Genomic DNA, 23,273 nt, shown 5'->3' with positions numbered 1-23,273 from the left:
CTGTAATTATTTTACGCACTTTAAATATCGGGACACGTATACAATGTTTTGACATATCATATCGACGCATCTATATATATTATTTGGAATCACCATAGACACTCTATATGCAGTAATGATCGAGTTCTCTATACAGGGTTGAGGTTGATTCTACAATAATATATATAATTTGAGTTGTGATCGAGTCTGAGACGTATACGGGTCACGACACGTATTAATTAATTCGTATATTATATATTAAACTATATATGAATTATTGGACTGTTACTGTGGACTATCGACTGTGGACTAATGACATTGGACAATTAAAATGAATTAAAATATTGATTATAACATATGAAACTAAACATTTCTTCAAGATTGCCACTTGATTTTATCTTAAACCTCATTGTATCTCGACGATTACAATCAGCGTTCAAATCTATCATGATTCTTAAAAACACCTCAATCGAGAGGATAAACCAATCGCACTTCATCTACGGAAGAAAAGATTGATGCATATAGTTATGCACCTGAAAAACCCTCGGAAACTGAGTAAACGTTTGACACGTATCTGTTCTAGTTCCTTTGACATTGTTATTACCGAAGATCGTTTTGCAATCCCTTTCCAAAGTAGCTAATTTTGTCACAGCTCCAGCAAGTCAACTCTGACTTTTCATCCGAAACAACTTTATTATAACCGCAATATATATGCGTACTCTTTATTGTTACTAGGGAATCTTTTATATTCCACAATATTACCTTCAGTGATTAATCATTCTAAAAAAACACAACTCTCCTGAAACTACCTCGGTTTGATAACCGATGACCCAGATCAGTTAACTTTGAAAATGCTGACGAAGCATCATGTTGTAGATGATCTTAATGGCCAAAAGTTTGATGATAAAGAAAGGAGTGTTAGGAACGCTCGATAGAAAATTTAGTACCGAAAAGCAGATTATGCGAAACTATGAAGAAAGCCGTGGACAAATCACAAAAAATAAGTTTGCCTTCAAAGAATCCAAATGATTCTGTGCCTGCTGAAATCGTTAGCAAACATCTTATTTCTCATTCTAAACCTTCACTGACAAATCTTCTTCATCATCCATTGATAATAGAAATTCTAAGATATTCTCGTATGTTCTATTATAAATATCCTCCATATTTCTGGCGATATTTTCACAACTATTCTTATCTGAGATCATTTATCTCTCCGTAATATCTGCAACATAAAAGAAACTGTGTTAGTTTCTAAACTCTGAAACCTTCGAGTTTAAAATATGAATGTTTTGAAGTAGTGTTGGGAACTGAAGCATGGATTAGTATAATATAATGACACTTGATCAACGTCATTATATTACAGTAAGTCATGCTGAGTTTCTAATGAAGCATGATGATTCACAGTACCGTCATCATGTGCCATTACACGACTCTTACATTCTATCTAAACTCTAAACATATCAAGAGAATATTTTTCTGGATGACTCGGTCTTCTCCAGGGTATTCTGGTAATTTAACAAATCAAAATCGTTCTATTACCATTTTCTTCTTAGAGCATTAGCTATGTTCATTCTGAATTTCATATCTACGAATTCCGGACCATTACTCGCTTGACTCGAAGTCGGGAAGAGAAAACGAAAGTATGAAGCTCTGAAAAATAATGAAGAATATAAACTCCGATAATAACCCCGAAATTACAAACCGTGTATATCGATGCAGATAGCAATATAGAGACACGGGAGAATTAGAAACACTATAAACACAAGAGTATAGTAGAAGTAAATAGATTCTTCTGGTGGTAGATGAAAAAGAAGAATGACAGATATAAAAGTTAGGAGTATATCAAGAATCAGGACTGGATGGAGCATATTGATGAATGCTTTAAAGTAAGAATCAAGGGAGAAAGAATAGAAGGTGTGAGTCGTGGAAAATAAGGAAACGAAGGGGTGAATTTATAGCGAAATATCCGACAGAGCAATCGAAACAGATTATTGCATATAATCAAAGAAGATCCTGATTTCCTTAATCACCAAAGAACCAAATCTTATTACGTAAGATTCTCTTTAAATCCCTTAAATCCCGAAAATCAATCATAACTACGTCATCGGTTAAGACGAATATATTTTACTCATCTCACTCTTTTATGATAGTCTCATTTATATTCTTCGCATAATCGAATCGTTTTATCTACATTACTCAATGATGATAAAACTCCATTATCACCTTATATTTGTCATGAAAACCTTCTTATTGTTATCCATAACAACCTCTATCAAATTTCGGGAACAAAATTTCTTTAACGGGTAGGTACTGTAATGACCCGGAATTTTCCGACCAAATTATACTTATGAGATTAATATTTACATAAATTAAACCATACCAACATGATAAGCAATCCAAATTGTTGAGACTTGTGTTTTTGAAAAGAGTTTTACACAACGTTTGACCGTCCAATATGACCGATGATATCACGAACTATATAACATACGATAATTATATGTTTGTGTATATATATGTATTTATATATATTTAACATGATCTAAGGATGGTTTAACATCTCATTGTGTACTAATGACAATGAGTTATAAGTATATTTTGAAACTACTAACTTAAGTTTTCAAAACGATAACTATACGTAACATTCTTTGATATATATACTTATAATCTATAATGCTTATACATGTATCGTATATATAATGTATTTAATCACTTTTTAAGGACTTAAATACATAAAACAATATAAGTATATTCACAAAAGATAGCTATATTTGAATTCTCATTCCGTTTTCTCAAGATTTCTATACGTATATCTAGGGTATATGTACCCGTATCATACCCAGCTTCTATACGTATTTATTATTGGTATATACACATCAAATCGACATCCTAATCAACATTATTACTGCCCTAGATATGAGGTAACTAGGATTTGTCAAGTAGTATGAATTATTAGTAAGAAAACAAAATTAGGAATCCTTTTCTTTCTTTATAAACTAAAAACGTTTTTATAAATGAACACCATTTCTTCACTCCATTTTCTCATACCTACACCCTCATTTCTCTCTAAAAATACTCCTAACTTCATACTTGATCATCTCCAAGCATTTTTCCCATCATTTAGCTTCAATTATAAGCCTTAAACACCATAAGAAAACTCTTTCCAGAACATATATCAAAATAACCACCCATTTGAAGAAGTTTACTTCCAACCTTTTGATCTAACTCCACCACTCTTTGATTCCAAGATTATTTCTTATCTTTTGCAGTAACTTTGTCCAAGTAACTTGAGGTAGTAACCTTGTTCATAATCTTATTCAATTCATATTCATATAGCTATCTTATTTTGTGGTATAAAATTTTAACAACAAGAACATAGTTTGAATGATTTCAAACTTGTTCGAAAACTACATAGATCCTTCTAACTTGACTTTTAAAATACTTCAAGACCTGTAATATATCATAATGATATGCTAACCTAACAAGATATAACTTGGTTTTACAAAGAACATCTTAAAAACTGAATCTACGTCGTCGGAGTGCAACCGGGGGCTGTTTTGGGTTGGATAATTAAAAACTATCTTGAACTTTGAATTGGAAGTTCATGTTCTGGAAAAATGATATTTCTTATGAATATGTTAACACATAAAAATTTCATGGTTTAACTCAAAGTGTAAGTATTTTTAAAAAATGATCATTAAATGTTGTTTTTATGATGAAAAATGATCACTTTCATAAGTTTCACCAAAGTTTGACCTATAAAATATGATTTTGAATACAAACTAAGGTATTTTCAGTTCATATTCTTAAAATTTGACTCGATCCAAGGAAGTGGCAAGTTGAACCAACAAAAACGGAGTTGTAATGAAGAAACTACGACTAAAACAAGATTGGGTATCCGAAGCTAGTTTAGCTACGAAAATATTTGGAGAAAAAGTAAATTAATTATATCTTTTCTAATTAATATGATATTTTATATATAATTACTTATGATTTGATTTTATATATTTCAGAACCACCCGTAAACAACACGAGAAGATTAATCATAAGACCTCATGATTGTACGCAACACGTCATTTGACAACACGGTACTTTATGTACGCAACACGTCATTTGACAACATGGTACCATGGGTCGAGATTAATTCTGATCAATACGAATACGATGGGGTCTTTATTTATTTTATTTAAGCAACTAATTGTGGACCACTAACATCGCACTGCTAACTACGGACTAAGAAAATATTAAAAGTATTAAAAGTATATATATATGTAACGATTACTTAAAAAGAAAATATGTTGATATATTATATATATGGTTAGGTTCGTGATATCTATCGGAGACCAAGTCGAATTAAATACCTTCAAGGCAAAAGTGAGTTTCATTTGCTCCCTTTTTAATTGCTTTTGCAATATATATTTTTGGGCTGAGAATACATGCGCTGCTTTTATAAATGTTTACAAAATAGACACAAGTACTTAAAAATATATTCTACGTTGAGTTGTACCACTGGCATATTTCCCTGTAGCTTGGTAACTACTATTTACATGGGTATTGTAAACGCGAATCCTGTTGATAGATCTATCGGGCCTGACAACCCCAACCGGACTGGACGACCAGTATTCAACGGTTGCACAGTACTTCGTTTTGGTGACTACACTTGGTACGGTGTAGTGAGATTTCATAATAAAGGGAATATGCGACGTTGATTAAATGTTAAGTATGGTTACCAAGTGCTCAACCACTTAGAATGCTTTACATACACTTGCGAGTGTATTATGTTTATGATTATGAAATCTTGTGGTCTATTAACATATTGAAATGATTGTTATGATAAACCTATGAACTCACCAACCTTTTGGTTGACACTTTAAAGCATGTTTATTCTCAGGTATGAATTAAGTCTTCTGCTGTGCATTTGCTCAATATAAGGACATTACTTGGAGCCGATCATCGCAATGGGACCAAATGTTGATGACTTCGTCCAGGTGGATTAGGACGGGTCCTTTCACCCACGGTCACGGGATTATAAAATCCACCACATCGGGGTCATCCACTTCACAACAATATCAACCCTTCGCCATTGGGGTTATAACATCCAAATCACAACCACGTGTGATAACGTACACACAAGCGTGTACCTCGCCAAAGGTGGTCAACCAAAACGCACAAACGTGCCAATTGGACCTATACACAAGTCCATCAATCCACCTATATGTGAAGTGAGCTCTATGACCGAGAACCACTTCACCCGACCCGCACCCATCCTACACATACATATGCATATAGGATATTAACACTCACCTTGTCGCCTTGATGAACGCTTCCAAGAAATCCGCAACTCGTCAATGGAAAGTACCTATTCCATCATCACAAATTCAACAACACACTTAGATTGGATTTACAAACCAACCCAATTTGAAACTTAGTGCAATTTCGACCCAAATGCACTTCCAAGTATAAACCGCGCCCAAACTAACCAATAATCATTAACACAAGTGAGAATGGTCCTAATATGCCAATTAAACCCGAACACAAGTGTTAAACACTTATCGTTCTCAAAATCGCCCATAAACCCTAATTTTGACCCATAAGGTCAAAATCTCATCATTTACAAGTTTTGACACCAAAACATGTTTAACTCAGTTTTATACCTCAACTTAATCCATTTTAAGTTTACAAACCTCATCGAATCGACATTCGAGTCATAATCTTCAACAAACCCTAATTTTGACTCTACTCAAAATTAGTCAACCACGAAAACTCTAAAAGTCTCCAAAACACCAATAATCACTAATGCTAGTGATTGTACACCATTCTCAAGTCTTAAACATGGTTAAATCATTAACCAACCCAAAACCCGCTTTTAACAACAATAAACCCGAATATTGGTGTTAATCTCCAATTAACAACTAAATGGGTTTCACCTATGAATCATACAATCAAAAGTCCCAAATTTGAATGATGAACACGAAAATGAAATTCGGAGTTAGAGCTTACCACTAGTATCACCGTGTAGCCAAGAACGAGGAGAACAAACTAGTCAACTACGCCAAAGATCAAATCCCGCTTCTTCCTTTCCAAAAATCCCTTTGAAATCAAGTGGGTGTTTGAGTTTGAGAGGAAAAATGAAAAGAAAAGGAAAAATAAAATTAGAAAATGAAATGAATGGATGAGGTTAAAGCCTCAAATCTGGCTCAAACGTGAAATGACCAAATTGCCCTTCACTTTACCTAAATATTTCAAAAACAGGAACCAGTTCGCCCACATTGCCGCGCCGCGGCCTTAAATGTCGCGCCGCGACATTTGCCTAGGTCTGGAATCATTTTTTGTTGGACTTCTGATCTGATTTCCAGTTAATTGCCGCGCCGCGGCCTCATTTGTCGCACCGCGACACACAGCGTGATCTGAGTCATTTTCTTGCATACAAGACCTCAACACCCGAACATGTCCAGAACCCTTCATACGCCTATCGTACATACACAATACACCTATAAATCATATACGGGGAAAACGGGGTGTTACAGAAAAGTCAAAAATACCCCTCGTTACTATTTATAACTTTTGTGTATTGGTTAATATGTAAATCCTATGATATATTGCATTTGTCACCTTATGTTCCTCTAGTCACATCGTCCTGGTTAACTCAGCCAAACCCAATTTAACTGATTAACCATCTTCTAGAACCTTCCGTTAACCGATTAACCACCATCCCCCAAATTCACTTTCATTCACACATACATAAATCTAGGGTTATAGTTTCAACTCTCTAGAATATTCTTCTCCCACTAATTGAAACCTCTAGATACACACACACATATATCTATATCTCCTCCACTAGCAACCAATCGCCGTCGTCTAAATCTCCACACACACTAATTTCACACACTAAACCCTAATTCAACGAATGGCGAAATACGGCGAAGGTGATAAACGTTGGATCGTTGAAGACAGACCTGACGGAGCTAACGTACACAATTGGCACTGGGCGGAAACTGATTGTATGCAGTGGTCAAAGGATTTACTATCCAAATTACTTTCAGATCATGTAATTTTATCAGGTGAAGGTAATTTGTTCATTAAGACTAAAAAAATTGAAAAAATTGAAGGTGAAGCTTATGTGAATGTACGGAAGGGGAAAATTATACCTGGTTATGAATTAAGTGTGTTTATTAATTGGCAAGGTGAAGTTAAGGATAATGAGGGCAAATCATTGTTGATTGCTGATGGTGTTGTTGAGATTCCGTATATTTCAGATGAGAATGCTGATGAGGATCCTGATATTAGGGTTATTGTGAAAGATGAAGGGCCAATTGGTAGGAGATTAAAAGATGCTTTTCTGATTAAAGGGAAGGAGTTTGTGTTGAATCAAGTTAGGGTTTATGTTGATGCTATGGCTAAAGGTGGACCAGCTAAAGATGAATTGGAAGTGAAGAAGACGAGTGCGAAATCTGCGGTGGTGGCGGTGGAGGCGAAACCGAAAGGGGAACCGGTGGTTAAGAAGGTGGAAGTGAAGGAGAAGAGGAAGGAAGGGTTTAAGACGATAAAGATGACGGAGAAGTTTAGTTGCAGGGCGAGTAATATGTATGAGATATTGATGGATGAGAATAGATGGAAAGGGTTTACGCAGAGTAATGCGAAGATTAGTAAGGAAGTTGGTGGTGAGATTAGTATTTTTGATGGGTCAGTTACAGGGACTAATTTGGAGTTGCAGGAAGGTAAATTGATTGTGCAGAAATGGAGGTTTGGAAACTGGCCTGATGGTCTTCATTCTACGGTATGATTTTATCACTTTGTTGGTTTCAGTTATTTTCTCATTATCTTGTTCGTTTATTATCTAAACTAGTTGTATATAGTGTGTAGTTATATGTATTGTGGGTTGATTTGTATGTCTGATTATATGACAAAGGAATTTGTAGCTATCTAAGAAGGAAAAACAGAATCTTTCAAGTGTGCACATTAGCATTTCACTTGAATTTTTAGCTATAGCAAGTATAACAAAATATGATATTAATTTGACTTTGGTAGATATTAGCGGTGTTTCGATGACTCAGATCTAATGACTGAGACTGTAAGATTTAGAATCGCGTTATGTTACAATTGAATTCGTCAGTAGTCCTCTTGCCAGAACTCATGTTTTGAGAAATTATATTCTGCCCTTATGATTGTAGGATATAAGCTTGCAATTGAGCATAACATAATTTTTTGGTTTACTTGTGTAACATGTTCGTAGATTTATAGCTTGTGGTGTTAAGAACATGTCAATGTAATACGAGTACATGGTACTGTTTATCCGTATAAAATTGAGTTGTCAAAAATCGAAAGAAAATGATCCGTTAAAGATATTATAAAACCGTTGGATGCCTTACACCTTTCATTTATCAGATTAGGATCCTCTAAACTTACCAAGTATCTTTTTGCGTGATTGATAATTAAATGTTAACATGATCCCTCATATACTTGGAGAGGAACCTCATCCTAATGTATAAGGTAGTATACTAACGATGTGTTTTGTTCTTGGAATGTTTCTGATGGATTGGAATTCAAAGGAATGTTATTCCTTTGAGTGAAAGATTTTGATGACGTTCAAATAATTTCATCTGTAAACCAAACACTCCTATGGAATCAAACTGAGATTAAAATTCCATTGAATTTCTTGAACCAAACGCAACCTAAGAGATTATATGGAACTAATATTTTATGAACTAGAAAATTGCAAGATTAAAACATATTTAAAATGATCATTTTGTAAATAGGGGGCTTTCGAGCTTTTGTAACTTGACTTATATGCACTTATCTAAAGGGAGTATTGATATGGATTATTGTTTTTTATAAGAAGAGAGATTCTTACACCATTTTGTTTACGTTTGTTGCTATGTATTAAGATGTGTATTTTTGATGGTATGATATTATTGCTTGCTGTACTTGATTGATAACTTCTGCTATTTACTCATATATAAGTGTGTACAAGCTTTATATACATGTGTTTGCTTCATAAGGTGGTACTTAATACAGGCCATCAGCCTTGTGTTTTACTCGCAGAATTTGGTGTTTTACTTGCACATTTGATTGTTTGCAACTCCATTCTAATGATCAAAGTTTTTCCTCGATAACATAGTGTTACATTGTTTACTTGTGCAGGTGAGGTTGGTTCTAGAAGAGCCTGAACCTGGAGTTACAGTTGTGAAGCTGACTCAAACTGATGTTCCAGAGGAAGACAGGTTTGTTTTAGTTGTTAGATATTTCATTATTGACAAGTACCACTCATTCGTATGAAAACGGGTCAACTTGTATATATTATCATTGATCACTACTGAAAGGTGTTCTGAAAAATACTCTAAATAGAAACAGGTCAAATTGGTAATAGAATGGATCAAGCTGGTCCGAAGTTTTATAAATAGTGATCAACCAATCAAATACAATCCGATCTGGCCTAGTCTGGCTCCGATATATATAACTCTTTTCCCAAACTCATTTGACCCGTTGTTTCCATCTACAAGTATTGTTTGTGCTGCACAGTTCTTATGATTGATCTTTGCGTGATGCAGGTACGGAAATTCAACTGTAGTGGAGAATACCGAGAGAGGATGGCGGGATCTCATCTTTCACAAGATAAGGGCGGTTTTCGGCTTTGGTGTTTAAAAACATCCATTTCCTATCTGCTGAAATGTAAAAGTCGTGAGTAATAAATTTCATTATCGTTGAATGACCTGAATATTGCTGGGTCCATCATTAGTGTGTCACATTTGTCTGTCTGTCTGAACTCTTCTTATTCCTGTTATACATTCTTGTTCAAACATTACAGAGTCGATTTTGTTGAATCTTGAAATGTATGATGAATTGGTTTGTCTTTGTTTTAGTTTTCTGCATCACTTCTTTACATTAAGTTTGGATATCGTACTTTACTACGCAATTGTTGTGTCACATGCAAATTATAGTACGGCGCAACTAATTTTTAATAGCAAATGAAATGAAATTTAAAAGGGAAATTTTCCCTTCAATCTTTCCATTCAGATTGGAAGGATCCAACTTTTTTTTAATCTTCTATTCCTCTACATTTCTGTTCTTTTCTTTCCTGGAACAGAGGGTAAATGAAGACTCATGTCCGTACACAATTTTACTATAGTCACCTACCATTATCGATTAATATATCAAAGAGTTAGTCTATGCCATCAAAGTGCCCGTGCCCGTCTAAACAAGAGGTTATGGGTTCAAAAGAAAAATCAAGTATATTGCATACCTAAGGATGTACTCCGTATTAAACACAACAAAATGGCACATATCATTTACCATGACTTCTATAACGTCGGTACTTAAGTTTGGCGGTTTGGTTTTAGGTCTCAATCGGCACTGGTTTCTTTAGTTTTGTTTTGCCTTCTTTTGTTTTGGTTTAGGTGTTTTGTGCTCGTGTTTGTTAGCATTTTGTTTGGTTGCTTTCTGTTTGTTGTTAGGTCTCAATCGGCACTGGTTTCTTTAGTTTTGTTTTGCCTTCTTTTGTTTTGGTTTAGGTGTTTTGTGCTCGTGTTTGTTAGCATTTTGTTTGGTTGGTTTCTGTTTGTTGTTTTGTAGGTTCGGGAGTCGCCTAGCTTTGGTTTCGGTTTGTTCTTGGTTGGTCTTTGTTGCTATTTTCGTCTTGTTCGTTTTTCTTTTATTTTTCTTTTATAATGGTTGGTCCGTGTTCTTGGTTCTTCACCTTTGAGGTGTAGAATCGTAGTAATAAAAATTGCAATAGATTGACACTCTTGTTCATCGACAACATTTTGAATATTTAGAACCTATATTACTGACAGTAAAGATCAAAAAACATGATGCCATAAAATATGATGTTTAAATCTTTAGATTTTTGACCTAAAATAATTTCATGATGGCTAAAAATTTAACGACGCCTGAGAGATTCGAACTCTCGCGGGGAAACCCCATTTGCTTAGCAGGCAAACGCCTTAACCGCTCGGCCAAAGCGTCGATACATTTAATTGCTAACTTTTAATCATAAATCCCATCTTATTCTATAATTTGTTGCCTATATATTCAATCTACAAAATATGGAGTTCGAGAGCATAGGTTCAAGTGTTTACTAGTTTACTCTATTTATTTTGAAGTAATAGATCTGTTTTTCCACAAACAGATATTTATCCATTTCCTTGGGTTTTTGACTTGCAACTCATTTGATCCCATATCCTAAAAGAATACCGATAAATTATTTAATTTTGTTTGAACAATTAAATTTGTTCGAGCAGCGAGCTTCAGTAGCTCGTTAAAAGCTCTCTCGTTAACAACCCATTCACTATTTCACCCATATGTCATACTTCATGGATTCAATGGTGTTTGGTTTGCAACGGTAACGATAAGTAACAATAACCGTATGGGTAAGGATACTGGAATGTGAATCAGATATGAACCCTTTATATAGGTATGGAGTATGTATATTTTCATGGGTTTGGTACCCGTCTTTGAATCCGCCCCGACAATTCAATACACCCTGAATGGGTCTCAAACCCATAGCTTCATTCCATTTCCATCGACTAAACATACCCATATCTCAAGTCAAACACCTTGAAAATGTGATACACACAAACTAAGAAATTGAAGTAATGAAATATATGAGTAAAAACTGTACATTAACTTTGGTATTATATGATTTGAGAATGGGATTACATACATATATGAACAAGAAATTGAATTTTGATAAGGCAGAAAATCATACATTATTTTGAATCATTTCTCTAACTTCTTCAATCACAAGCCACGCTTTATGGCCTCCGATCACTTCCGCTTTCATCTCCCCGTCTTTCCATAACTACACAAAACGCATAATTTAACTGTATAAATTTCATATAAAAAGCTTAAGCTACATGTTCTTAAGCTGATTGTTGCCTAACTTCATAAATTTTTTAATTAAGTAATAGAATTTTAATTAATCAGAGTGGTCTAATGCTCACCTGAATTGTTGGCATTTTCTGCATCAACAAACAATAACATTATGTTAGTAAAAATAATTCATCGATAAATTAGTAACGTTAAGATTAGCATCAGTTATCGAATTCAGAATTTGGACATTTTACATACAGAAATGTTTCCACGTTTCACGAGTGCTTGCGGTACATTGTTGACATCCACACAATAGATTTTTAGCCTATTCACAAGTCGAAAAAAGCATGTCAAACGCGTATATGTCACATTTCTCCCATAAAAATATACAATCTAACCAAGTAACATAATCAAAAAAAGCCCTTAAAACATAACACAAACATCCAAATTTTAGATTTAACCAAACTGAATCAAATTAATTATATAAAATAGTTCTAGAGAATGTACTTAGTGTCATATTCTGCTCCCAATTTCTCCAATTTAGGCTTCAAGTATATGCATTTTCTACACCAAGCAGCCATCCTACACAATACACAATAATACACCATGCATTATACATTATTACACAATCATTAAAGCCCAAAATACAGAACACCAAATAAATGGTCATACAAATTTATTCAAATGATCAAAATTTCGAATGCAAACTGATAAACAAATTAATTTACATTAAAAAGGTGATCAAGAATGTATACCAATCAATAATAATGGGTTGAGAAGCTTGTTTTGCTTTTTCTAAAATGAGGTCTAAATGATCAGTATCAGTAATAGGTTCCATTTCAACAAAAGCTGGTCTTGAAAAGTCCCACAAGGCTTCAACTTTACAATCTCTTTTCAAAGATTTTTTCAAATGATATGTTTTTCTTGAATCAAAACCAAACCCATAAGTTTTTATCAAATTTGAACAACACCCATTAGCCCAATTTGGTTGATGTGGTTGCAGCTTTTGTTGATCTTTGTGATTGAGTTCTCTGTGTAGAAGATGAGAGTTTGAAGATATAATTGACATCTTTTTTACTCTAAGTTGAGACCTTTGAAAAGATAAGATATTTTAGGCCTAGAAGATTTATTGAAAAAGAATTATTTTATTTAAAGATTTTAAGGATGGTTTTAATTGAATGGAAATACAGAAGTGTTATAAAGTTTTTAAAAAGCATTTAAAATAAGAAAAATAAAAGTAAAGAAGCTTATCCAAAAGATGAGTTGGAGGATGGATTTTTTATAAATTCTGGGCCCATAATGTACACATACAAACACATACACTAAATATTCGTCTATTTTCCATATAAAATGGCATTTTATTGACCTTTAGGTGGTATTTGCATTTTCACCATCAAAATTTACTCTTTCACCATTATTTGATACTCTTAGGTTTCCTAGAGTTCTAGTTGTTGTGTAGTTGTTGTGGAATATGGTATTTATACCTAAACTCATATTTCTTAAATTGGGTTGTCTTATTTGTCTAGTAATTCTTGTATTAAATTGGGACTAACAATAACCTTCTCAAGATAGCTCATTATTTTGAAAGAGGGTTTTATTTCTATATTAATAAACATTACAATCAAGCCAATATATAAGCTGCACAAACCCTACTCACTAATCGGGCCAAGCCCTATGAAATAGTAATGGAACATGGGCTAACAATGGGCTATCAATACAATTCGCTAACATATTTATGATCTTAATATCGTCATAAGCGATATCAAGTTTAAACCTCACAATCAACTGTGATGACCCGTCCAAATCCCTTTGGACGAATACATCATTCATTGATTTCATAGTGAGGTTTTGACCTCTATATGATACGTTTTGTAAACATTGCATTCTTTTCAAAAGGTACACAATAAATGAATATCAATTTCTAAGGTTTTCATCGTTTGATGATTTCTACATATAGACAATCACTATAAATAATAGTTTACCATAATACATCCGTTGACAATGCAGTCAAAATAAGATACACGGTGATAATTTTGTGAATGCAAAGTTTTCTTGAATAAAGCATGTATGACTCCATGCACATAGCTTGAATCACATATAAGCAAACAGCGGAAGACTTCTAGAAACCTGAGAATAAACATCCTTAAAAGTGTCAACACAAAGGTTGGTGAGTTCATAGTTTTAATGTTGCGCATAATCTGTATATAAAGGTGAATCACAAGTTTTCAGCTGTTTCATCCAGAAACGTTTATCAAAATATTCTACGAAATTGAGCACCCTGGTAACTAAACTTAACGTATATATAATTTATACCCTTTGTATAATCATCTTAATAATACACGCAAACCAACGTGTACGCTTCTCAAATAGCATACGTCCGTTAAAAGGCTAGTGCTCTAGCTTGGACGGGGATATCAAGCCCTATGGATCCATATACTACTACTCGCGCCCACCAGTTCTTATAACCGGTAGTTACTAGTTACCAAAGCTAAGAGATTTTCGGTTCAAACTCAGTATAGAATTTAGTATGTACTTGTGTCCATTGTTTAAAATAAAGTGCATGTATTCTCGGCTCAAAAATATATATTGCAAAAGCATTTAAAAAGGGAGCAAATGAAACTCACCATACTGTATTTCGTAGTAAAAATACATATATCGTCATTTAATAAGTGTAAGGTTGGCCTCGGATTCACGAACCTAAATTAAATATATGTATTTGTATGTTGGTCAATATTTGTCTAACAAATTTGGTCAGGTCATAGTGTATCACAATCCTAATGCTCGAGTCTAATATGCAAAAGTCAACAAAAGTCAATTTGACTCAAAATGATATCCAAATTTTATACATGATTATTATATAGTTTAAATATCGTCATTTTATATTTTTAAATATTTTTTATTGATAATAATAATAATAATAATAATAATAATAATAATAATAATAATAATAATAATTTGATAAGAACTAGAACGACGATAATAATAATCATTTTTACAAAAATTCAATTGACTATAATTTTTAATCCGTTCATCGAAATCATTCGATATCTAAATGAAAAGTTCTTAATTTTTCGCTAGCTTTCCAACGACATGCATATCTTATACCTTATCTCAACCGCAGGTGTAACTATTCAAGGTTCAACATATCCTAACTAAAGGCAATATTAAAAGTACAAGCATGCATAATCCTATATACTCGAGCACTAGTCAGGGATACACTATTATTATGTAAAATTTTATTTACGAGTACTCATGTATCAATATTGAGATTCAATATTGCAGGAAAGGTACGTAGACGCAACGGAGATAATAAACACTAAATTGACCTCGCGAGCATACCCATGAACCATACCCATCACCTCTATAGCCATAACCCATAATTTCCTTAGCCTTATCCTACTCGAAAAACTTATCTTGAAGTTACGCTAGCAGAACCTCGTCGTAGTATTTTATGTATAATACATAATAATATCGCTCCTAATAATACTAATATTAATAATAATAAGATTAATAATAATCTTAATAATAATAATAATAATAATAATAATAATAATAATAATAATAATAATAATAATAATAATAATAATAATAATAATAATAATAATAATAATAATAATAATAATTATTATTATTATTATTATTATTATTATTATTATTATTATAAATTAAATAAATTTACGGAGTATAGAGAAGTCAGAGAGATGGATAGATATTTTGCTGAACCAGAAATCGAATTGTATTTATAGGAGGCTGCTGTCACCGACGCCCATACGATCACATGGGTTTGGAGAGTTGCGACCATGCGATCGCATGGTAAGTATATCCAGCGCAATTTGCTTAATCATTTGTTATGACACACGTTTTTTATTATATATAATATTTAATTCTTATAATTATTTAAATATTATATTTTATTCACGTTCATGGTAAAAATATAATTTTTACTAAAATGACACGGACGTGGTCTCACGACTCATGTACCACTTTTGGTTTTTCGAGCGCACTTTCGTAAGTTTAGAAAACTAGCCTTTTATGTTACGCGACGTGTACCCTTAATAATAATTTGACTTTCTCATCAACAAATTACTTTATAAAAATTATAACTTATATAATTGAGTGTTGTGGTCATTTGCATCCATAAATCAGTGGCTCGTTGTTTGTCAAAATATTTTATTTTAAATCGGGACGTTTTATGACTAAGTTAAAATATATAGATATTTATATATACATTTTTAGAAATATAAGTTTGTGTTCAAAATCTTTATTAATATTATAACATTTAGTTTTTTTTTAATACCTTTTATATTTCAAAGTTTATTTTTATTTCGTTTAGAAAAATAATTTAACGCGTAACGTTTTCAAGTTATAATATTTATATACATATACATATATAAACATATCAGTTCCTATAATGGTTCGTGAATCTTTGGAAATTGGTCGAGGTTAAATGAATATATGAATATAGTTTCAAATCCTTGAGACTTAACTTAACAAACTTTGCTTATCGTGTCGGATTAATATAAATATAAAGTTTAAATTTGGTTGGAAATTTCCGGGTCGTCACATCAGCATATGGGGTGGCCAAGGAACATGGCTAGAAATGATCACGAAATAAACTTGTTGGGTTGCGTACATTTGAGTGAAAGTATTCCCCTTACGGCCTTACCTGAATAGCTTGAACATGAAAACCTTACCAATTTTCACAAATTAAACCATATATTGTTTTAACGTAATACTACAATCAACATAACAGAAACGGTTTAATGAAAACTAACATAATAAAGTAATCTTTGGAAGACTTAATTTATGAACTCAACCCTTCGAAAATAGACTGTAATATTTCTTGTGCCACACTTCCTGCAACGCCTTCAACTGCATGTCCAGCCATGTTATTAATGAAACTAGATTGTCTTGGAGTTTGTGTGTATGGAGGAACCCCTAGAGCTGGTGTAACATGAGGGTAATACGGTTGAACAGGTGGTTGTGGCGGTAAGTGGTGAGTTTCGTAAGGAGGAAGACTTGTTGACTTTGTCAATTGTGGATTTTGTGGGGCCAAGGAGTAGTAGATTTGGATTGGTGTAGGTCCTGTGGTTGTCGTGCTTCGTAGTGGTTGTTGTGTGAGGTGGTGAGTAATATTATTAGGAAGACTCGTAGATTTCGGTAGTATTGCTCGAGATGTAGAGGTATTGGTTTTAGTCATGGTGCACTTAGTCATGGTACACTTCATATGAACATCAAAATCACATAAATCACATCGATAAAGCCACTCATTTGAACCAGGTTGCGAGCAGATATCACAACTGAATCCTTGGTTATCGTCATATGGTGGTTTAAAGCAAAGACCGAGTGCATGTTCATGATCTAGATGGTTTACCAAGGGTGGCATGGAAGCACAAACGATGTGCAGATCAAGCTGACAATCAGGGCAATGGTAGGAAAATCCGCTCCCGTGGGACCCACAGGCGTTACATTTGAAAACGCCTTCTGGGTACGCGGGAGAAGATAAAAGCGCAAGGTTATGTTGTGGATCACTTTTATGGGCAAGTGTTTTAGGAATACTAGAACATATTTTATGTAAATAGAAATTACATGAAACACAAGTATAAAAAAACGAATCAGAAACGCTACCGTTACACGCTACACATGTGATATTTTCAGTGCTAGTGATCGAGGATTGTATAACTTGAAGGTTCAAAGGGTGTTCGTGACTAAAATGGTTTATCGACGGATTAAAATCGAGCTTTCCCATTTTTTGATGATTTTTATGCACTCAAAGACGATCAGAGACCAAGTTATATACTAGTAGACGTTGATTTCTGTATCATTGGTCGCTGATTCCTAACTAGATTCGTTCTTTTGCCTAAAACAAAACATGTATTTTCTTGGATAGTTAAGATGATGTAACGTTTATAACCTTTTTATTACTTTTTAAAGAGTGTTTATATGATCGATAGATAAGTTTCTTTTCTTAATTTCATCGAGAATGAAATATTTATCGTCTAATGTTTGTCATATCAAACGTAGATATATAATGTGGCACGTTATATAGAACTGAAATATACAGTTAGTCGCAAAATAATAAATGCTTTAGAGGATATTTTTCTTTTGTGCCAATAATGAAAGAAAACAAAACACCAACAATCAATGATAGTAGCATCTTAAGATGGGCTTAGTCATTCATCTTGTCTTATTGTAGCATCTTATCTCATTGTAAAAATCGACATTGCATTTTAGTAGTATCTATTACCTGTCTTTTAATTTCATACAAGAATCATTCAACGATTGATGTCTGATATTGTTATAAGAGATCTAATATATGTTTAAGTCTCACTAGTAACATATATCAAGGTGATTAGGAAAATACTTGTAGATAACAGTAATGAGATAACGCAGTTAAATCATATACATCGGAGTAAAAATGACAAGTGCGGCGAAGAGATGAAGATCCAAAAAATGTTTGCGTATAAGTAAGTGAAGGCTTTGACTTACGTTCTCATCTCAAGCAACAAGAACAAGCTATAAAGTTAAGCCTCCCGAATAAGAAAGACGTCATCCATATGTTAATTTCATAAATAGTGGAGCTAGTCGCGAATTTAGATTAAAATTCAATGGTCCCCATACTATATTTGGTGAGAAAATCGTTTTATGCATAATCGATCAATACAAAAATTACTCCGTATGATTTATACAAATTTTAATGCAAAAAATCCCAGTTTTATACATATTTAATTAATGGAGTCCCATGATCAATATACATGTCTGTTAGTAATTTCTTGGTGGACATGATGATTTGCAGAAAAAACTTAGTATTTTTAATTTTTTAATTTTTTGAGGTTAAATTGTATATGATCATGGTTTATGTTCATTCTAGGAAACTTCTTTTTGTTAATATGGTTACTGACTTTTTTTTTTATCTGACTTCTTGTTAATATGACTTCTGATCGTTAATATGACTTCTGATCGTCGCAAAAAATCACCTCGAACACTTAATATTCGGTTCTCGCTACACCTTTAAAATTACGATTATTTTTGTCTTGCCATATAAAATATACTGAAGCCGCAAAACAAAATTTCGCCACAACCACATTACAACTAGCAACTAGACTTAACTTTCCCACAATTACTCGCCATTTGTAAATACCAATATCGAACGCTAGAAGCTGCATCACCTTATGCGCGCCACACTTTAGAAGCAAACTTACATTTAAAGAATGAATGGGCATAAAAGTCCAAGCATTCCTTGCAAAGCGAACACAATAGCACCACATTCTCACGATTCTCCCAAGATCGATGTTGATTGATGATCGATTGGTTGATAATCATGAGTGCATTCTTTTTTACTTTTTTGTGTTAAAAAAAAAAAAAAAAAAAAAAAAAAAAAAAAACATATCAGTTTGATGGGATATATTCCACCAATTAAGTGAAGACTTAATTATGATTATATCAATCGGTCAAGCATGGATTGAAATAAGATTCGGTTCGATAGGTAACTTTAGACTCCCAATCTTTTTGCCGTCCTTCTCGAATGATTTTTGTAAATTCTCATTCATCGTTGTGATAGAGATCTCTCAAAAGAATAGTCAAACCAACCCAGCTAGCTACTCAATCTCAGTATATCAGAAGATCTAGTGGTGTTACAAACGTGTAACACCCCACACGTCTGACTAAAAGATCCCACGATCATTGTGACATTGAAATAATGCACCAATACACCTCAATCATGTGTAAGCATTTTGTGCAAATAATGTAGAAAGTGCGAAATCAAGAGTAAGTATATGTGCTTATTAGTTTATCTGAGAGATAAGAGAGATAGAATGTAGAACTGTGTTCTGTATTGTGTGTTATACCAGTACATGAGACCTTCTATTTATAGAAGGTATACTTACATAAACAATCCCTAGACTATGATTACAATGCTATATTACAATATAAGTATATGTCTAATATTCTCCCGCAAGCTAAGGCCGGGAAACTACCTGTAGCTTGGATCATAACAATAGAAATCTTGGTGAGGACAATGGTTTGGTGAAGACATCTGCAATCTGATCATCGGTAGTTATGAACTGAACTGAAAGTTTTTGTTGAGCAACTCTCTCACGAACAAAGTGAAAATCAACTTCTACATGCTTTGTACGTGCATGAAAGACTGCGTTGGCCGATAGATACGTAGCGCCAAGGTTATCACACCATAGGGTAGGAACCGACTTAACAGGAACACGAAGTTCGCGCAATAGATTTTGAAGCCACGTTAGTTCTGCAACAGTGTTGGCTAAGGCCTTGTATTCTGACTCTGTTGAAGATCGAGATACTGTCTTTTGTTTTCGTGCAGACCATGAGACTAGGTTTGAACCTAGATATATAGCGTATCCTCCCATGGATCGACGGTCATCGGGACAACCTGCCCAGTCAGCATCAGAGAAGCTGGTCAGTGAGTTATAAGCTGAGTCAGTGTAGGCATGAAGGATGGTGCCGGAGTCATGCATAAAACGTAACCCATAGTTGGCAGTGCCCTGTAAATAACGAAGAATCCGTTTAACTGCAGACCAATAATTTAGTGGGAGAGTGCATGTATTGACAGACTTTGTTGACTGCGAAAGCGATGTCCGGTCGAGACAATGTAACGTACTGAAGGGCACCCACAACTTGACGGTATTGGACGGGGTTATCATATGTTGCACTGTCGTCACGAGCAAGATTTGCGTTGGTTGTCATAGGAGATGAAACTGGCTTTGCATGAGATAAGTCAGCGCGTGCTAAAAGTTCAAGAATATATTTGCGTTGTGATAGAATCATGTCGTGACCATTCTTGATGACTTCAATCCCTAGAAAATAAGACAAGTTACCCATATCTTTAATGGCAAAGGAGCGACTTAAACTTTTTACCACTCTATCTAGTTCGTGTGAGTTGTTTCCTGTTAAAATAATGTCATCGACATAAACAAGCATGTATAACAGAGTGTTTCCATTAGAGTAGATAAATAGAGAAGCGTCCGTTTTTGATCCATGGAACCCAAGAGAATGAAGTGCCGTAGAGAGTCGATGAAACCATGCTCGAGGGGCCTGTTTTAATCTATATAAGGCTTTGTGAAGTAGACACACATGATTTGGTTTAGCCGAATCAACAAATCCCGGTGGTTGTTGTAGATAAACAGTCTCATTTAGGTCACCATGTAAGAAGGCATTTTGTACATCAAGTTGCCCGAGGGACCATTTTTGAGATACAGCAAAAGATAGAACAACACGTATGGTTGTTGATTTTACAACTGGGCTGAATGTTTCCTCATAGTCGATACCTGGTTGCTGTCGAAAACCTTTGGCAACTAAACGTGCTTTGTATCGTTGTACTGCACATGTTTGATCCTGTTTCAATTTGTAGACCCACTTGCAATCAACCACATTTGAATTTGGAACACGAGGTACTAGAGACCAAGTGCCATTCCGTACCAATGCTGAGTACTCTTCGGCTATGGCATAACGCCATTGGGGGTCCTTGTTAGCAATGGCAAAGGTTGTAGGTTCAGTGTCTGTAACATCCCGTTTTCCCGTACGTATCGAAAGGTACATACTTAATCATTTGTACGTTTATAACTCGTTAGCTTATGCGTAAATGTATGAATATATGTGTGTGTATATATATATATATATATATATATATATATATATATATATATATATATATATATATATATATATATATATATATATATATATATATATATATATATATATATATATATATATATATATATATATATATATGTATACTTGATAATGTGTGCATATATAAGTTTAAACATGGGTTTTGTTAGCGTTAAGTCTTGTGAGACTATTGGTGAACGCTAGGTGAATATAGGAAGCGGGTTTGGAATGTACAAATTAAATAAAATCGAAATTTGTTTAAGGTTGTCGAGCTGTTCAGGTACAGCCTTAAGCCGCGCCGCGATGGCCTTGGTCGCGCCGCGACAATGGAAACAAATTTAAGTCTGGAAGGGGTTTAAATAGGATCACTGGTGCACGTTGTTCGCCGCGCCGCGATAAAGGGTCTCGCGCCGCGGCATATCAAGCAAACCTGAATCAGAAAATGGGTTAAGAAGGGTCGAATTTCCCTTTATACGTCGCGCCGCGACGAATGAGCCGCGCCGCGGCAGTCCTGCTGGACAGATTCCGGACTTTGCTCTTTTTAAGGGATTTCAAGGGGCAAATTGGTAATTTAACGTGTAGATCTGATGGGAACATTAAATCTCCACCACTTGTTCATTTAATTCATTTCTTTTTCTCTTTTCTTTTCATTTTCTCTCCCAAAACACAAAACCCATTTAGATTAAATTTAAGATTTGGAGTTGGAGAATTGTGAATCAAACCTTGGAGCAAGATTTAAAGTTGTTCCTTGTGTCTCTAGCTACACGTTGAAAGTCTCGGTAAGTTCTAACTTTATGTTTTAAGTTTTAATTGGTTAATGGCTAAGTTTTTGGTTACTAGAGACTTGTATGACCCATTTGAGGGTAAAATGGGTGAATTTGGGTTACGTTGTTGTAATGAAACCCTAATGGCCACAAACTAGGGTTTTGGTCTTGTGATTTGGGATTGTAAGTGTCAAATAGTGTTGCTAGTCACTAATACACTTTTAGATTTATGAAAGAAGTGTTAATGGGTAAGTTTGGCTTGATTGTGAGGCTAAGTAATTAAAATGGGTCAAAAATGTACTAGTTGACCTAGTTTGGGTGAAATGGGTATGAATTACCCTAAGTTTGTGTTAATTGAAGTTAGTAGACTTTAATGCACTAGCTTTAGTGATTAAAGTCGGGTCTTGGCCATTTAAGGGCGGTATTGGTGTGGTCGAGTCATTTAATGCGAATTGGGTCATTAAATGCTCAAGTATGTGTAATGTGGTTAATTCCACTAGTTTGTGTATTGAAATTGTACTTAATATATTAGGTACATTGCTTTGAAGTTCGGAAGTGCATAGTCATCATCCTTGTGTCAAGGTGAGTGGAATAATTATGCGTGTACGTATATAATGTATTTATTTGTGTGGTATGAATGTGGAATTGTCGCGGTGTTCACGACACCACATTCTAGTAGCGAGTACTATTGTCGCGGTGTTTAAGACACTACTCATTGTTGATTGATATGTGGTATTGTCGCGGTGTTTAAGACACCACATTGTCATGAGAGTGGAATAGTCGCGGTGTTCAAGACACCACTCATTATTTTGATTGACGTGTGGATTCATCGCGGTGTTTAAGACGCCACATTGTCATGAGGGTGAGTTAGTCGCGGTGTTCAAGACATCACCCGGGGGATTAGTGAATACGCGGTGTTTAAGTAACACTAATGGATGTTATGAACTCCAACGGGCTTTCATGTACCGTTCCCTTGTATGATTGGATAACCATGGTTGTGGGAATGTGTATTTAGCATATTACATTGTGAACTATATGCTACTATTGACGCTAGCTTCTTGTGAATTGCGGATCTTAGTTTATGCT

General features: G+C 34.3%; 2 protein-coding genes and 1 non-coding gene across 3 annotated transcripts; 1 reads left to right on the top strand and 2 right to left on the bottom strand.

Moving 5' to 3' along the window:
• Positions 1 to 6,739: 6,739 nt before the first annotated feature.
• LOC139840307 (uncharacterized) lies at positions 6,740 to 9,908 on the top strand. The gene is made up of 4 exons (XM_071830572.1): positions 6,740 to 7,753; positions 9,118 to 9,197; positions 9,525 to 9,743; positions 9,778 to 9,908. Exons 1-3 carry the CDS (start codon positions 6,884 to 6,886, stop codon positions 9,616 to 9,618), a joined length of 1,044 nt encoding a protein of 347 aa, XP_071686673.1. The 5' UTR covers positions 6,740 to 6,883; the 3' UTR covers positions 9,619 to 9,743; positions 9,778 to 9,908.
• A 948-nt stretch (positions 9,909 to 10,856) lies between these two features.
• Positions 10,857 to 10,938, bottom strand: TRNAS-GCU (transfer RNA serine (anticodon GCU)). The gene has a single exon. It is a non-coding gene; the product is annotated as a tRNA-Ser (tRNA).
• Positions 10,939 to 11,577: 639 nt separating this feature from the next.
• LOC139843293 (thioredoxin-like 3-1, chloroplastic) lies at positions 11,578 to 12,859 on the bottom strand. Its single transcript, XM_071833363.1, has 5 exons — positions 12,540 to 12,859; positions 12,292 to 12,366; positions 12,043 to 12,109; positions 11,916 to 11,933; positions 11,578 to 11,773 (listed from the first exon to the last, which is right to left on the bottom strand). The coding sequence occupies exons 1-5, from the start codon at positions 12,851 to 12,853 to the stop codon at positions 11,675 to 11,677; spliced, it is 573 nt and encodes a 190-aa protein (XP_071689464.1). The 5' UTR covers positions 12,854 to 12,859; the 3' UTR covers positions 11,578 to 11,674.
• Between the last annotated feature and the right edge of the window lie 10,414 nt (positions 12,860 to 23,273).

The sequence above is a fragment of the Rutidosis leptorrhynchoides genome, chromosome 4 (genome assembly GCF_046630445.1).
Source record: "Rutidosis leptorrhynchoides isolate AG116_Rl617_1_P2 chromosome 4, CSIRO_AGI_Rlap_v1, whole genome shotgun sequence".
In the NCBI taxonomy this organism is placed as follows: domain Eukaryota; kingdom Viridiplantae; phylum Streptophyta; class Magnoliopsida; order Asterales; family Asteraceae; genus Rutidosis; species Rutidosis leptorrhynchoides.
This window is presented reverse-complemented; position numbering and strand designations above follow the sequence as displayed.

Coding starts and splice junctions, on each gene's coding strand:
- LOC139840307 (XM_071830572.1), top strand. CDS start 6,884: ATGGCGAAATACGGCGAAGGTGATAAACGTTGGATCGTTGAAGACAGA. Junction 7,754..9,117: donor CTGATGGTCTTCATTCTACG/GTATGATTTTAT, acceptor TTACTTGTGCAG/GTGAGGTTGGTTCTAGAAGA. Junction 9,198..9,524: donor GATGTTCCAGAGGAAGACAG/GTTTGTTTTAGT, acceptor TGCGTGATGCAG/GTACGGAAATTCAACTGTAG.
- LOC139843293 (XM_071833363.1), bottom strand. CDS start 12,853: ATGTCAATTATATCTTCAAACTCTCATCTTCTACACAGAGAACTCAAT. Junction 12,367..12,539: donor CAACCCATTATTATTGATTG/GTATACATTCTT, acceptor TGTATTGTGTAG/GATGGCTGCTTGGTGTAGAA. Junction 12,110..12,291: donor GGAGCAGAATATGACACTAA/GTACATTCTCTA, acceptor ACTTGTGAATAG/GCTAAAAATCTATTGTGTGG.